Genomic DNA, 17,120 nt, shown 5'->3' with positions numbered 1-17,120 from the left:
CTATAGTGCCTAGAATCATGCATATAATAGCCACGGCCAATTTACATCCAACCCATTAGAATTGTTCTACCTAGAAATTCAATTCGGCACCTGGGTGAATATGCTTGCTCCACCAAAAAAATTATATTTGGAAGTGTTGAAAAAAAATTACAAAAAATTCTGCATGTACAGCTCCAAAAAATTCTGCAATGTTGCGTTTGTTACATGGAGGCTCAACCCGAAGGAACCAAAATGTTAAGCGTGCTAGGGCTAGAGTAATGTGAGGATGGGTGACCAAATTGAGAAGTTTTAAATGCGTGTAATTAGATCTAAGATTAAGTATAGTTAGAGTTAAAATGATCCATGTTAGACCTTAAAAAAATTGAGTTTTTGAAGTTAATGGATGGTGTGGCCTGCGTCGAGGGTCTAGACGCTGACCCTCGTCGTATACGGGCTATGTCGAGTCTACGCCGATGGCCCATATAGCTCTGCTGAAGAGGACCTTTGCCAAGGAGATACGACGAGAGCGGTCCTCGGCGTAGCCTACGCCGATGGCCCAATGTTGTTACGCCGAGGTTTTGCGGCCGTTGGCGCATTGCGTCATTCCTGTAGTGGTGAGCCGGTCCGAGAGAGCTAGATCCTGGCAAATAGTGCTTTACCATAACCTAATTAGATGACAGGGTTTGCCGTGACCGTGCTCACAACAAACTCTTCGCCCGGAGGACTTCTGCCTTCGCCCAGTACCTAGGACACATGGACAATTCCTATAGTGCCTAGAATCTCTATCTCTATCTCTACTATATAAAAAGGAAGAACTTGTTCTGTTTCCTCCGGGCAGAAATTTCGTCCTACATATTTTCATCTGACTATTTTACCCTCCTACCAAATCTGTACTGTCAAATGTCATCGTACCGGTTCGCTCATTTTATTTTTTGCCCAACCCGAACAAACCTGAACGCCACAACTTCTTATCCCAATATCCGAACGGCGCCGTTGAGCTGCCCACACGATCTGGCTATGGCGGCGGCGATGGGAGTCTCTCGAGCTTCCCGGACCTACGGCGGGACGTGCGGCTGCGACGGTGGTCTGGCCACGTCGGAAAGGAGAGCCGCGCGCGTCTCCGCGGCGCGAATCCTGCTCCACACCTACACGGTCCTCCTCCCCGATGTGTTCGCAATCGGCTGGAATCAAGAGAATAAGGGCGCGAGCTCCGGGCGGTGCACACGCGGGAGAGCCTCCGGATACGAGGCAGGGACCAGCCGTGGCGGCGCTGGGTCGAGGTCGCTTGTGGAGGCCGCAGCAGGTGAGCCATGGCGGCGGGGAGCGGCATAAGCCTATACCAGATCCCTACTACTACGAGTCCAAGACGTCGACACCAAAAAAAACTGCAGACCATGGACGGAAAAGTGATGAAAAGATGGTACAGAGGAGAAATCAGCAGCGGAGGGTGAAATACGGCTGTAGTTGGCTAGCGGGAGGAGATCGGATCGAGCTCCGCTGGGTTGCTGCTGTTCCAAGTTTCCAACACAGTGTGCGGTACCCCCGTGGCCCGACATTTTGATCTCAACTACACAATTCTCAATCTGCAGATCGATCCTTTTTCCAATTCTTGACCATGGGGATGCGGGATTGGAATTAGCTCGGCCATGGGGGACGGGGATGGATGATCTTGGCCATAGAGATGGGGTGGGCTCGGTGGAGCATGGCCATGGGGACAGGGACGGGTCTTGCTGTATGGTTCGTCTATGCGTGTTTTTCTCCCCCTTCCCCTGATTCCGTCTAAATCAACTGACCCTTTTCCGAATGCAGGAGGAAACCCTAGAAATCGCGATGGCGGGGATGACGTCGAAGGCATCGGCCGCCGCTAGACACATGCCTGCCGCCCATGACCGAAGGACTGCAAGCATGCCAAGCTGGTGTTCGCGCCTCCTGTCGATGCGACCAGTATATGGATGTGGAAGCTCACCAAGGCGCACAGCTTGTCAACCACTTGGTACGAATCAGTGGACATCATCCCAATTCAGATTTCCTCTTGAGGACCTCATTCCAGATTGATGCATACAAACGGAGATTGTAGTGATACAGGCTTAGGATGCACGTGTGCAAGGAGCCTCCATCTCGTCGAAGACCTGACCGTTCTCCTCCTTCAACCTCTTTTCACAAGGTAGCCATCTCCTCAACATTTTTCCTTGCAATGATCAGTATATAAATCCTACCGGTCTTGTTTCTTCATTTTCTTATATAAAATAGATTGATGATTGTTTTTATGGGTTGTAAATTTATGATCAGGTACGAAAAAGGCTTTGCTAATTCTTATGCTTATGCATAACATCATTTAGCTACCTTTTACACTACACATTCTGTGATAGGAAGTTTCCTCATTTTGTACCTCTTTCCACTTTACGAACAAATATTTACTTGTGGAATTTTAGTTACTCTTTTTTTCCCGCTGTCAAGAATATATGTCTACACAATGGCTTTGCATTGCCAATTCTAGGATATACTTTTGTTGGGCAACCAAAGAACCAGCAAATGTTCTTTAGTTTTAATGATTATGCCTTTTCAAATTTCTAACGTTTAGTGACCTGAAGGCAATGATACATGTTCTTTAGTTTTGTTAGTTAAACAAAGTTCTCTTAACTTCTTATTTAACCATAAGTCTCATGTCTCTTCCTTCGTGTGGACGATGCATGCTTATATATTTCAGGTTGAGAAGAAAATATTTATTTATTAGCACTGCTATCATGTGTTCTACTCTCCTAATAGGTGAAACTTTATAGGAGATAAATTTGATGCTTTCTTTGGTACTTGTAACTACATTAGTTTTAATAATTTCCTGGAACCATCCAAGATCAGTTAGTTCATGTTGTTTGCAGCTAATTCTTGGCATCCTTTTCCTTGGCAATGAGCCGAGATTTGCGGATTATCTATTATAGGGGTGACCTAAGAGTTATATAGTGTGATTTAAATTTAACCATCGAAGCGGATGAGCAGCATGATAATTTCCCTTAGACAACTAGCACTTAAAACGTTCAGTTTTCTATTTGCAATTAATGTGAGATACTTAATTGATAAAATTGGTGTTTATATCATAGTGAACCTGACGCATTGCAAAATTTGTGATATCCTCTAATCTAATGGCATCTCCTCCTTGTAGAACATGATTACTGTTTGAGCTGCCGAAACAGCGGCAATATGCCAAGAATACTTAGATTACTTTGAGATCACAAGTAACGGATTTCTAATCAGGAAACAACCATGTCCTAATGAAGACTTGCAGCTCCATCTGCCGGAACATTGCCTGGCACCATTCGGTTTCATGCCAACAAGTATGTTTCCTGTAATTGGTTACTACGAGTTCTTTTTGTGAGGAGGTTACTTGTTTTCTCTTAAGGCATGAATCCTTGGACTGATGCTCGAATCATGTTTTATTTTATAATGGGCAAACTAAGAAGGTTGTAATTTCCAATATCAGGTTTTGATTAAGAAATGGAAATTTTGTAGAAACCATGTGGAGATAACATCTGGTTGAAACTTTGATTATAATAAAATTGATTCTGTTAAGCGGGTGATGTATCATGAAGTATATTGATCAAAATAAGCTGGTGTGCATTTCCTACTTGAAATGATTATTTAATATGTCGATTATTTCATGGACATGCATTGTCCTAACCAAATATCTATTTTTTAACAACTGAAACCTTTGCTTATGTACTTTTTTTCGCGGGTGGACATGTACTTAAATTGTGTACCTGTGATTTGGTTTTTTTCATCTATGTACTGATAATTCTTTCGAACATGATGCGGAAATTGTTTGCGGATAACCTATTAGGACTTAGTAACTTGCGGGGTCTAAATCTGTTTATAGTACTTCACGATATTGAGATTTTTCGGATGCTTATAAAGCCGAGCAGTGCTGTTTTTTGTTGTTGAATATTTGTTAAACTAAATACGAGGTTGAATCAGATGGTACGGCTTCCTCCTCTGTCAAGTTGAAGACGTGTAGCAGGGTGTCCTCAAGATATATGTACCTCAACGTTGACCCGGTATGTTTCCACTTGATTCGGTTTTAAGCTAGCCCTCTAAATTTGCTCTCCATGGTATATAATTTAGAACATCAGTGGATGTTGTAAGTTTAAATATATCGTGTTGGGGCTCCGAGCAAGGCTAGGTCGTCACCGAGTCCCGTCCGCCATCTGGTAGTCTGTAATATTCCCGTTGTTTGTCCAAATATCGAGTAGATCTTGAGTTTTCCCCAGAGTGGCGTGTTCTGGTTTTGATTTGGGGCAGAAGAATTTGGAGGTTAGGTCCATGGTGTGTTAGTTTTTGTGTCGTTTCCATTTCAACTATGATTTTTCTTACTCATTTGCTTGTTGGGTTACCATGAAAGTACTATGCAGATGATAGCTCATTTTGTTAATCTATCAGCATAGGTATACTGGTGCCAATTTTGAATTTCTTTTTTCCTTTTCCTCGGGTTTGTTCCTACCCCATAGAATAACCCATCTGCTTAGTCATATGCATTTGAGATGCTTAATGGGGAGATGGTATACACCTCAGCTGCCGATAGCGCCCTGAGATCATACATACCAAATGAAATTGTTGATGGCTTGCTAACCTGAGATCCTTTGTCTCTATGGCCGGCGGCTTCCATGGATGATGTCCAGTGGCCGGAGGGAGCGTCAAGTAGAAAGAGGTAGACGAGTGAATTCCGGGCCACATCTAACAATCACACTTATCAGCCAACTTGACCATTGTGAATTATTACTTAGAAGTTTCCCTATATTTTTTATGCAAATATGCAGCAGCCATGGTTCAAAACAAGGGGACGAAGTCGAACACTCGTCAAGAAGATGAACGAGACGTCGTCAAGAAGATGGTTGCATTGCATTCCGGAATTATAATTCAAGAGATAAGTGTCTTCTCTTCTGCATAGTATTTTTGTTTCCTTTAAAGAAAAGCGATGCACACATGCTCCGTCTTATAGTGTAGCCACCTCACTCTTGTGTTATCAAACATTTTCTTCCATGACTACTATGATAAAGTATGTGCATAATGATCGAAGCTTATAAGGCATGTTGTTCAGTCTTCTTTCATATTTTGCAATCGATCATATATTGTAACTTATTGTTGTGACCTATGCTATGTAATGATTATCGGATGTGAATTATTGAGTCACCGATTCTTTCAAGCATTTAAGAAGCTGATAAAGAAAGTAATGGGATTGAAGAGACAAGGTAACTGGAATGGCATAACATCAACTGTCAGGTTTTAGATTCTCTTGGTTTTCTGCAATTCCATCGTAGTATCATGGCCAAATAGATTTCATGAAGCTGACACAATATGTGCCTTTTTAGATACTAACGATATAACATAAGACAGTGAGAAAAACAGACCTGAACTTATCTTTCCTTTTATTACATCATAATTTATATTTCTGATAAATTTCGTTTATTAGTTTTTGTTTTCCTCATATAAGTTTTTGTTTATTTGAATCTAATATGTACTATGGAGGGAGTCACATAGTTTGTGAAGTAATCAGTTTGGTGTGTCAAGGAATCTCAATGGATTTTTTAAGGCTACTATATAGTATGATATACTTATATAATTTTATCGAGTAGTATATTTCAAGCCTGTATGAGGCATGAACTATTTCTTAATACTTTGGGATGTAATTGAAAAAATAACTGAAGGTACTGAATTTTGCTTGATTATAATCATGATGATATTAAATTATTCTAATCTCCCAAAAGTACTTTGCAAGATAATGACATAGAATATTGATAGGATGAAGAAAAAAAGTAAGAGGAGTCTTTGAGTTCCTGCAGTGTGGTGTTTGGAAAGAGATGTGCAACAAATAATCAAGAAGGGAGAGAATCAAGTGGGTGCTTGGTGGTGCCTGAAGTGGCAAGAAAGTGGAAATTCATGGTAGCCTAAATTAAGGGTCTAGCTGTTCAATAGATCGTGTGTTGTTAGTGTTGCTTTTTAATTGATATATTTATGCAAGGAACGAGATTTATGTGACTACTTGGTAGAAAAAATATAACAATACTTTTGCTTTATCGTTGGATGCCCAGTTTCTTGATTTTTTTTATGAACACATGTGCCTACAATGAGTCGGTGAATAGAGTTAAACCATAGTGTGGACAAAGATGATTCCATTGAAGTTCTTTGTTAGAAAGAATGTGGTTATTTATCCCTTATATATGTGTAGTTAAAAATAAAATTTGTGTCCCGTGGCAACGCACGGGCATTTGTGCTAGTCATGCATATAATAGCCACGGCCAATTTACATCCAACCCATTAGAATTGTTCTACCTAGAAATTCAATTCGGCACCTGGGTGAATATGCTTGCTCCACCAAAAAAATTATATTTGGAAGTGTTTAAAAAAAATTACAAAAAATTCTGCATGTACAGCTCCATAATATATGTGAGTTCACCGAGTTTCATGAAAAAAATTGTGATCTACGTAAAAAAGAGAAAATTTATCTTGTAAACAACCTTATTCTCAACACTGAATATTGTCTTTTGTACACATGTCACGTGACAAGTCGATTTTCCTAAAACGACTTTGTGAGTGCGTAGCGCGTGAACATGTACATTTGAATTTGTGGTTTCAATATTTTTAAAATTTAAAAATATGTGTAAGATATATTTCAAAATAAATGAAGCATGTGCCCCCATGTTTCAAAACACCACTCGCCGCGTACCTACATTTTATATGCTTCCAACAAAGTATAGGGGTGTTGTGATTTTTTGGTAGTTTTTGGTTTGGTTGTTAGTAATGAATCTATGTGCTTCCTTTTCTTAAAAATGTATAATATGATCATCTCTCTCCTAAAAAACAAAATGTGAAATTAATTATATTATTTTTATGTATCATATATTAAAGTCATGTAACCTCTGTAATGATTTTCATATTACTAAATTCTCGAGACACAAAATGAGCTAATCCAGTTCATACCAAGGATCATCGATTTGATGTTCAAATATGTCCAAGGTTACGTTTTTTTACTTTCAAAACAATCACTAAATTTTTTCAAGTGGACGAACAATCTGTTACATCATTTTAATTATTTTTTCAATATTTATATATTCCAGTCAAAAAGATAGTTTGTTGTTCTAGATGAAAATAGTATTTAAAACACAAAAGTTTTTTCTAAATGTTGTTCTAGAACTTGTTCTGTTTCCTCCGGCCAGAAATTTCGTCCTACATATTTTCATCTGACTATTTTACCCTCCTACCAAATCTGTACTGTCAAATGTCATCGTACCGGTTCGCTCATTTTATTTTTTGCCCAACCCGAACAAACCTGAACGCCACAACTTCTTATCCCAATATCCGAACGGCGCCGTTGAGCTGCCCACACGATCTGGCTATGGCGGCGGCGATGGGAGTCTCTCGAGCTTCCCGGACCTACGGCGGGACGTGCGGCTGCGACGGTGGTCTGGCCACGTCGGAAAGGAGAGCCGCGCGCGTCTCCGCGGCGCGAATCCTGCTCCACACCTACACGGTCCTCCTCCCCGATGTGTTCGCAATCGGCTGGAATCAAGAGAATAAGGGCGCGAGCTCCGGGCGGTGCACACGCGGGAGAGCCTCCGGATACGAGGCAGGGACCAGCCGTGGCGGCGCTGGGTCGAGGTCGCTTGTGGAGGCCGCAGCAGGTGAGCCATGGCGGCGGGGAGCGGCATAAGCCTATACCAGATCCCTACTACTACGAGTCCAAGACGTCGACACCAAAAAAAACTGCAGACCATGGACGGAAAAGTGATGAAAAGATGGTACAGAGGAGAAATCAGCAGCGGAGGGTGAAATACGGCTGTAGTTGGCTAGCGGGAGGAGATCGGATCGAGCTCCGCTGGGTTGCTGCTGTTCCAAGTTTCCAACACAGTGTGCGGTACCCCCGTGGCCCGACATTTTGATCTCAACTACACAATTCTCAATCTGCAGATCGATCCTTTTTCCAATTCTTGACCATGGGGATGCGGGATTGGAATTAGCTCGGCCATGGGGGACGGGGATGGATGATCTTGGCCATAGAGATGGGGTGGGCTCGGTGGAGCATGGCCATGGGGACAGGGACGGGTCTTGCTGTATGGTTCGTCTATGCGTGTTTTTCTCCCCCTTCCCCTGATTCCGTCTAAATCAACTGACCCTTTTCCGAATGCAGGAGGAAACCCTAGAAATCGCGATGGCGGGGATGACGTCGAAGGCATCGGCCGCCGCTAGACACATGCCTGCCGCCCATGACCGAAGGACTGCAAGCATGCCAAGCTGGTGTTCGCGCCTCCTGTCGATGCGACCAGTATATGGATGTGGAAGCTCACCAAGGCGCACAGCTTGTCAACCACTGGTACGAATCAGTGGACATCATCCCAATTCAGATTTCCTCTTGAGGACCTCATTCCAGTTGATGCATACAAACGGAGATTGTAGTGATACAGGCTTAGGATGCACGTGTGCAAGGAGCCTCCATCTCGTCGAAGACCTGACCGTTCTCCTCCTTCAACCTCTTTTCACAAGGTAGCCATCTCCTCAACATTTTTCCTTGCAATGATCAGTATATAAATCCTACCGGTCTTGTTTCTTCATTTTCTTATATAAAATAGATTGATGATTGTTTTTATGGGTTGTAAATTTATGATCAGGTACGAAAAAGGCTTTGCTAATTCTTATGCTTATGCATAACATCATTTAGCTACCTTTTACACTACACATTCTGTGATAGGAAGTTTCCTCATTTTGTACCTCTTTCCACTTTACGAACAAATATTTACTTGTGGAATTTTAGTTACTCTTTTTTTCCCGCTGTCAAGAATATATGTCTACACAATGGCTTTGCATTGCCAATTCTAGGATATACTTTTGTTGGGCAACCAAAGAACCAGCAAATGTTCTTTAGTTTTAATGATTATGCCTTTTCAAATTTCTAACGTTTAGTGACCTGAAGGCAATGATACATGTTCTTTAGTTTTGTTAGTTAAACAAAGTTCTCTTAACTTCTTATTTAACCATAAGTCTCATGTCTCTTCCTTCGTGTGGACGATGCATGCTTATATATTTCAGGTTGAGAAGAAAATATTTATTTATTAGCACTGCTATCATGTGTTCTACTCTCCTAATAGGTGAAACTTTATAGGAGATAAATTTGATGCTTTCTTTGGTACTGTAACTACATTAGTTTTAATAATTTCCTGGAACCATCCAAGATCAGTTAGTTCATGTTGTTTGCAGCTAATTCTTGGCATCCTTTTCCTTGGCAATGAGCCGAGATTTGCGGATTATCTATTATAGGGGTGACCTAAGAGTTATATAGTGTGATTTAAATTTAACCATCGAAGCGGATGAGCAGCATGATAATTTCCCTTAGACAACTAGCACTTAAAACGTTCAGTTTTCTATTTGCAATTAATGTGAGATACTTAATTGATAAAATTGGTGTTTATATCATAGTGAACCTGACGCATTGCAAAATTTGTGATATCCTCTAATCTAATGGCATCTCCTCCTTGTAGAACATGATTCTGTTTGAGCTGCCGAAACAGCGGCAATATGCCAAGAATACTTAGATTACTTTGAGATCACAAGTAACAGATTTCTAATCAGGAAACAACCATGTCCTAATGAAGACTTGCAGCTCCATCTGCCGGAACATTGCCTGGCACCATTCAGTTTCATGCCAACAAGTATGTTTCCTGTAATTGGTTACTACAGTTCTTTTTGTGAGGAGGTTACTTGTTTTCTCTTAAGGCATGAATCCTTGGACTGATGCCTGAATCATGTTTTATTTTATAATGGGCAAACTAAGAAGGTTGTAATTTCCAATATCAGGTTTTGATTAAGAAATGGAAATTTTGTAGAAACCATGTGGAGATAACATCTGGTTGAAACTTTGATTATAATAAAATTGATTCTGTTAAGCGGGTGATGTATCATGAAGTATATTGATCAAAATAACTGGTGTGCATTTCCTACTGAAATGATTATTTAATATGTCGATTATTTCATGGACATGCATTGTCCTAACCAAATATCTATTTTTTAACAGCTGAAACCTTTGCTTATGTACTTTTTTTCGCGGGTGGACATGTACTTAAATTGTGTACCTGTGATTTGGTTTTTTTCATCTATGTACTGATAATTCTTTCGAACATGATGCGGAAATTGTTTGCAGATAACCTATTAGGACTTAGTAACTTGCAGGGTCTAAATCTGTTTATAGTACTTCTGCAGTATTGAGATTTTTCAGATGCTTATAAACTGAGCAGTGCTGTTTTTTGTTGTTGAATATTTGTTAAACTAAATACAGGTTGAATCAGATGGTACGGCTTCCTCCTCTGTCAAGTTGAAGACGTGTAGCAGGGTGTCCTCAAGATATATGTACCTCAACGTTGACCCGGTATGTTTCCACTTGATTCAGTTTTAAGCTAGCCCTCTAAATTTGCTCTCCATGGTATATAATTTAGAACATCAGTGGATGTTGTAAGTTTAAATATATCGTGTTGGGGCTCCGAGCAAGGCTAGGTCGTCACCGAGTCCCGTCCGCCATCTGGTAGTCCGTAATATTCCCGTTGTTTGTCCAAATATCGAGTAGATCTTGAGTTTTCCCCGTAGTGGCGTGTTCTGGTTTTGATTTGGGGCAGAAGAATTTGGAGGTTAGGTCCATGGTGTGTTAGTTTTTGTGTCGTTTCCATTTCAACTATGATTTTTCTTACTCATTTGCTTGTTGGGTTACCATGAAAGTACTATGCAGATGATAGCTCATTTTGTTAATCTATCAGCATAGGTATACTGGTGCCAATTTTGAATTTCTTTTTTCCTTTTCCTCGGGTTTGTTCCTACCCCATAGAATAACCCATCTGCTTAGTCATATGCATTTGAGATGCTTAATGGGGAGATGGTATACACCTCAGCTGCCGATAGCGCCCGAGATCATACATACCAAATGAAATTGTTGATGGCTTGCTAACCTGAGATCCTTTGTCTCTATGGCCGGCGGCTTCCATGGATGATGTCCAGTGGCCGGAGGGAGCGTCAAGTAGAAAGAGGTAGACGAGTGAATTCCAGGCCACATCTAACAATCACACTTATCAGCCAACTTGACCATTGTGAATTATTACTTAGAAGTTTCCCTATATTTTTTATGCAAATATGCAGCAGCCATGGTTCAAAACAAGGGGACGAAGTCGAACACTGTCAAGAAGATGAACAGAGACGTCGTCAAGAAGATGGTTGCATTGCATTCTGGAATTATAATTCAAGAGATAAGTGTCTTCTCTTCTGCATAGTATTTTTGTTTCCTTTAAAGAAAAGCGATGCACACATGCTCCGTCTTATAGTGTAGCCACCTCACTCTTGTGTTATCAAACATTTTCTTCCATGACTACTATGATAAAGTATGTGCATAATGATCGAAGCTTATAAGGCATGTTGTTCCGTCTTCTTTCATATTTTGCAATCGATCATATATTGTAACTTATTGTTGTGACCTATGCTATGTAATGATTATCAGATGTGAATTATTGAGTCACTGATTCTTTCAAGCATTTAAGAAGCTGATAAAGAAAGTAATGGGATTGAAGAGACAAGGTAACTGGAATGGCATAACATCAACTGTCAGGTTTTAGATTCTCTTGGTTTTCTGCAATTCCATCGTAGTATCATGGCCAAATAGATTTCATGAAGCTGACACAATATGTGCCTTTTTAGATACTAACGATATAACATAAGACAGTGAGAAAAACAGACCTGAACTTATCTTTCCTTTTATTACATCATAATTTATATTTCTGATAAATTTCGTTTATTAGTTTTTGTTTTCCTCATATAAGTTTTTGTTTATTTGAATCTAATATGTACTATGGAGGGAGTCACATAGTTTGTGAAGTAATCAGTTTGGTGTGTCAAGGAATCTCAATGGATTTTTTAAGGCTACTATATAGTATGATATACTTATATAATTTTATCGAGTAGTATATTTCAAGCCTGTATGAGGCATGAACTATTTCTTAATACTTTGGGATGTAATTGAAAAAATAACTGAAGGTACTGAATTTTGCTTGATTATAATCATGATGATATTAAATTATTCTAATCTCCCAAAAGTACTTTGCAAGATAATGACATAGAATATTGATAGGATGAAGAAAAAAAGTAAGAGGAGTCTTTGAGTTCCTGCAGTGTGGTGTTTGGAAAGAGATGTGCAACAAATAATCAAGAAGGGAGAGAATCAAGTGGGTGCTTGGTGGTGCCCGAAGTGGCAAGAAAGTGGAAATTCATGATGGCCTAAATTAAGGGTCTAGCTGTTAATAGACCGTGTGTTGTTAATGTTGCTTTTTAATTGATATATTTATGCAAGGAACGAGATTTATGTGACTACTTGGTAGAAAAAATATAACAATACTTTTGCTTTATCGTTGGATGCCCAGTTTCTTGATTTTTTTTATGAACACATGTGCCTACAATGAGTCGGTGAATAGAGTTAAACCATAGTGTGGACAAAGATGATTCCATTGAAGTTCTTTGTTAGAAAGAATGTGGTTATTTATCCCTTATATATGTGTAGTTAAAAATAAAATTTGTGTCCCGTGGCAACGCACGGGCATTTGTGCTAGTCATGCATATAATAGCCACGGCCAATTTACATCCAACCCATTAGAATTGTTCTACCTAGAAATTCAATTCGGCACTGGGTGAATATGCTTGCTCCACCAAAAAAATTATATTTGGAAGTGTTTAAAAAAAATTACAAAAAATTCTGCATGTACAGCTCCATAATATATGTGAGTTCACCGAGTTTCATGAAAAAAATTGTGATCTACGTAAAAAAGAGAAAATTTATCTTGTAAACAACCTTATTCTCAACACTGAATATTGTCTTTTGTACACATGTCATGTGACAAGTCGATTTTCCTAAAACGACTTTGTGAGTGCGTAGCGCGTGAACATGTACATTTGAATTTGTGGTTTCAATATTTTTAAAATTTAAAAATATGTGTAAGATATATTTCAAAATAAATGAAGCATGTGCCCCCATGTTTCAAAACACCACTCGCCGCGTACCTACATTTTATATGCTTCCAACAAAGTATAGGGGTGTTGTGATTTTTTGGTAGTTTTTGGTTTGGTTGTTAGTAATGAATCTATGTGCTTCCTTTTCTTAAAAATGTATAATATGATCATCTCTCTCCTAAAAAACAAAATGTGAAATTAATTATATTATTTTTATGTATCATATATTAAAGTCATGTAACCTCTGTAATGATTTTCATATTACTAAATTCTCAGACACAAAATGAGCTAATCCAGTTCATACCAAGGATCATCGATTTGATGTTCAAATATGTCCAAGGTTACGTTTTTTTTACTTTCAAAACAATCACTAAATTTTTTCAGTGGACGAACAATCTGTTACATCATTTTAATTATTTTTTCAATATTTATATATTCCAGTCAAAAAGATAGTTTGTTGTTCTAGATGAAAATAGTATTTAAAACACAAAAGTTTTTTCTAAATTTGTTCGATTTTTTTTGTACAAAAACTAATCCAATAAAGACATAGGCATTCCTATTTTATTATTGTTAGTGTTATAGAATGTATACTTTTCCATCATTTGTGGTAGTCTTTTAACAAACGAATTGCTTCACGAGCCTTAATGATGATTATGATTTGCTGTATTAGGGATTTGCAAATTTTGAACATTGCCAATGATGCAATGGTTAGAGAAAATGTGGGAGAAGAGGATGGTGGGAAGCAAAAGCACCAAGTGTCATACGTAACTTGAGAGAAGATGAGGGACACGGGAGGAGGTCAGAGAGAACTAGAGCTATCTCTAATTATTTCATAACAAACCGTGATTATACAATATCACACCCTTCTAATTATATTATTTACTTTAGTGGCATATCATATTTCTGTATTTTTTTACACCGTAGCAATGCAAGGGCATTTAGCTCCTATGCCCGTAAAATGGTGTATGAACCGTAGTTTTTTTTCACTTTTACTATGAAAGCGGAAGTCAATTTGGTTCACTCGGATGCATATTCTCACTCCACCCAAAAACTTATTTCTAGTCGTCAAAAAATACAACAACAAATTTCGCATATACATCTCGATCATCTATGTATGTTCGTATAATTTTGCGAAAAACATAGTTTTTCTGGTCAATGTAAAAAAGAGAAAATATGTCTCACAGAAAGCCTTATTTTTAGCACCAAATTTCGCCTTTTTTACACAACCTGAACGATAAGTCGATTTTTCACGAAAAGACTTTGTTCCCATCTAGCATGTGAAGATGTACACGTGAATTTTTTGTTTAGAGTTTTTTGACATTTTAAAATGTATTAATATGCATTTTAAAATAAAGGAAACATATGCACCCAAGAGTAAAAAAAATCACGGACTAAAATGATAGTAAAATATACTTAAATACTTCCTCCGATCTAAATTAATTGACTCTACTTTATCTAGATACGGCTATATCTAGCCAATAAATGCATCTAGATACATTCGTATGTAGATAAATTAAAGTCAATTAATTTAAACCGGAGGGAGTACCATAATGTGTACCTGTACACTACATTTTGCACAATGTTTTACTAGGATCTACTAGTAGAAATTGGGTCTTTCGCACCGGTATGTAAGGGCCTTTTGCACCGGTTGCACAACCGGTGCAACGCAATTGGAGCTAAAGGCTCCCCCTTTAGCACCGCTTGTGTTGCGAACCAGTGCTAAAGGGGTTCCACGTGGTCCGGACCAGGTGTTGCGCTTGGAGGACCCTTTAGCACCAGTTTGAGCCACAAATCGGTGCTAAAGGTCCGGTAGAATTTTTGCTAGAAATTCAGAAAAAAATTGAATTTTTTTGAATTTAATTTTCAAAAATTTTAAATTTCTTTATATTCGGATATTCAAATTGTTTGACAGTTTCCACTCTAATCACCCCTATTCTCATGTCAAAGTACATACTCATGGTCAAATTTCCCGGTTTGTCACCCATCCTCACACTAATTCACCCTTACCACGCTGAATTTCTCTATTCCTTCAATACACGCTTTCAAAACTACGCTCGCAACTCCTTGATAATAGTATGCTATTAATTGTATTAACCCTTAGATTTTGATAACACGTGATTTTATTTTGACTTCCAAATAATTTTAAGAATAAGCAACAGTGATTAAATAATAATAAGCAACAATTAATTTCAAATAATCTTTATGCATAATTCAATTATTAATTAAAAACACGTAATATTAAAAAACAACAAAAATTAAAAAAATCAAGAATTACAAAATAATGCGAAACAATGAAAATATAAAAAAACTGAAATATCAACAAAAGAAATATAAAATTTTGAAAAAATCATTTTTTCTTATTTTTTTTAAAATCTAAAATTTTCCCGCTTTCATATTTCCCTTTGGAATTTTGAGAATCTAAAAATTGGCTAACCAGCTAAATCCTGGTAAATTTGGATGTAACTTTCTTCTGTGATCATTTTTATATATTATACATTTTTTCCGACATCGTATGTAAAAGTTAATGCCATTTTACATTTTTTTCTAAACTTTTTTTTGGCAAAAAGTTCGAAATTCAAATTTGTTAATTTCCCCTAATAGTAGGTTAGATATCGTACATGAATCTCAAAAGATTATATTTTTAAAAATTTATATAATTTTCATTTGTATTTTACAAAGCTAAAAAAAAGCGATAGAGGGGTGGGATGCGTGGGGAGACAAAAAAAACCTAGAAAGCCTTTTACACCGGTTAGTGTGACGAACCGGTGCTATCGTGTCATGAATCGGTGCTAAAGGTCCCGCATGAATCGATATTAAAGCCCTGGCCGCTTGAATCGGTGCTAATGCACACTTTAGTCTGGGTTCGTAGCATAAGCGGTGCTAAAGCTTCGACCATCTTCAAACATAAGTCATGTTTTCTACTAGTGATCACATACGCATGGTGCACAATAATAGCGATTTCTGGAAAAGGTATCTATTTAACCGCTATATATAAACTGCAACTAATATATACTTTTTTTTGCATGAAAAGGAGAAACAAGATGTAATGACGGATCACCCTTGTTTTGATGGTAGTTTCACAGATCTTACTTTAAACTAACTAATAAGTTCTAAGAACAACAACCTACGCAGCTAGTACGTAGACTAATTACTAACTTATACTCCCTCCGTTCCTTTTTAATTGACTCGAATTTAGTACAAACTTGTACTAAATCCGAGTCAATTAAAAAAGAACGGAGGGAGTAAGTTCTAAGGACAACAACCTACGCACCTAGTACGTAGAGGCAACGGACTATTTCAAGCCCATGTAAAATAATTCCTCCGGTTCATGTTAGTTATTTATTTTGTATAAAATTGTACTAAATCAGCGATGTCTAACATTCAACGGAGTGAGTACTAAATTAATTCAACCAAGTCTTGTGCTGAGAAATTACAATGATCGGCGATGTTTACCTCCACTTCTTGAAGCATAGGATCGACGTGGTTCCTCAGTTGCGCTGGCTTTAGAGATTCAATAAAGAACATATTCTGCTCCGTTCGAGTGGTGTAATCTACAGCGAAGCCCATCTCTGGGCCAAATACGGGCACAGTGAACTCATATATATCTCCATGGGAAACCTCCGAATCCAGTGCTCCGAAAAACATACCGGATGCCTCCCGTCCAACCAAGAAGGTTATTCTTTTCCAAAGAAAACTCACTGTGAACACACTGCCAAACTTATCGTACAGGTAATGCATTGTGGCGGCAGGGCCCTTTGTACGCAGGGTAGGTAACAGTCTTACAACAGCGATACCCTTTACCTCAGGTGGAGGTGGTCGTGTACGTACATGATCGAATGTAACTCTTCTACTTGCAATCTTGGTGATTATTGCAGTAACGGCAAAAAACGCCAGGGAGAACCACACAGCGCTGATTGTTAACTCCATATCTGTAGGGGCGACAAGTTGACACTAAGAGAAAATAAATATCATTAATTTGAAGTTTATTGATTAATTATAAAGATAAATCATGTCAATGTACACATACTATTAAATCCTAAATATATGAAAAAGCTGCCAAATAAAATGAAGTATTGAAAAACTTGATGCAATGCGTAGAATTAATTAAGAATAGTAATTATAAATGT

The 17,120-nt window shown here is 38.4% G+C and overlaps 1 protein-coding gene across 1 annotated transcript in view; it reads right to left on the bottom strand.

Annotated features, from left to right (window-relative positions):
• Positions 1–16,920, bottom strand: part of LOC124670142 (obtusifoliol 14-alpha demethylase-like) — a 31,931-nt gene extending 15,011 nt beyond the window's left edge. The window contains exon 1 of the mRNA XM_047206646.1: positions 16,447–16,920. Within this exon, the coding sequence (XP_047062602.1) occupies positions 16,447–16,920 (474 nt within the window). The remainder of the gene's footprint in view (positions 1–16,446) is intronic.
• Between the last annotated feature and the right edge of the window lie 200 nt (positions 16,921–17,120).

Source organism: Lolium rigidum, chromosome 1, assembly GCF_022539505.1.
Source record: "Lolium rigidum isolate FL_2022 chromosome 1, APGP_CSIRO_Lrig_0.1, whole genome shotgun sequence".
NCBI classification, from domain to species: Eukaryota; Viridiplantae; Streptophyta; class Magnoliopsida; order Poales; family Poaceae; genus Lolium; species Lolium rigidum.
The sequence above is the reverse complement of the archived record's forward strand: the minus strand, read 5'-3'. Positions and strand labels throughout refer to the sequence as shown.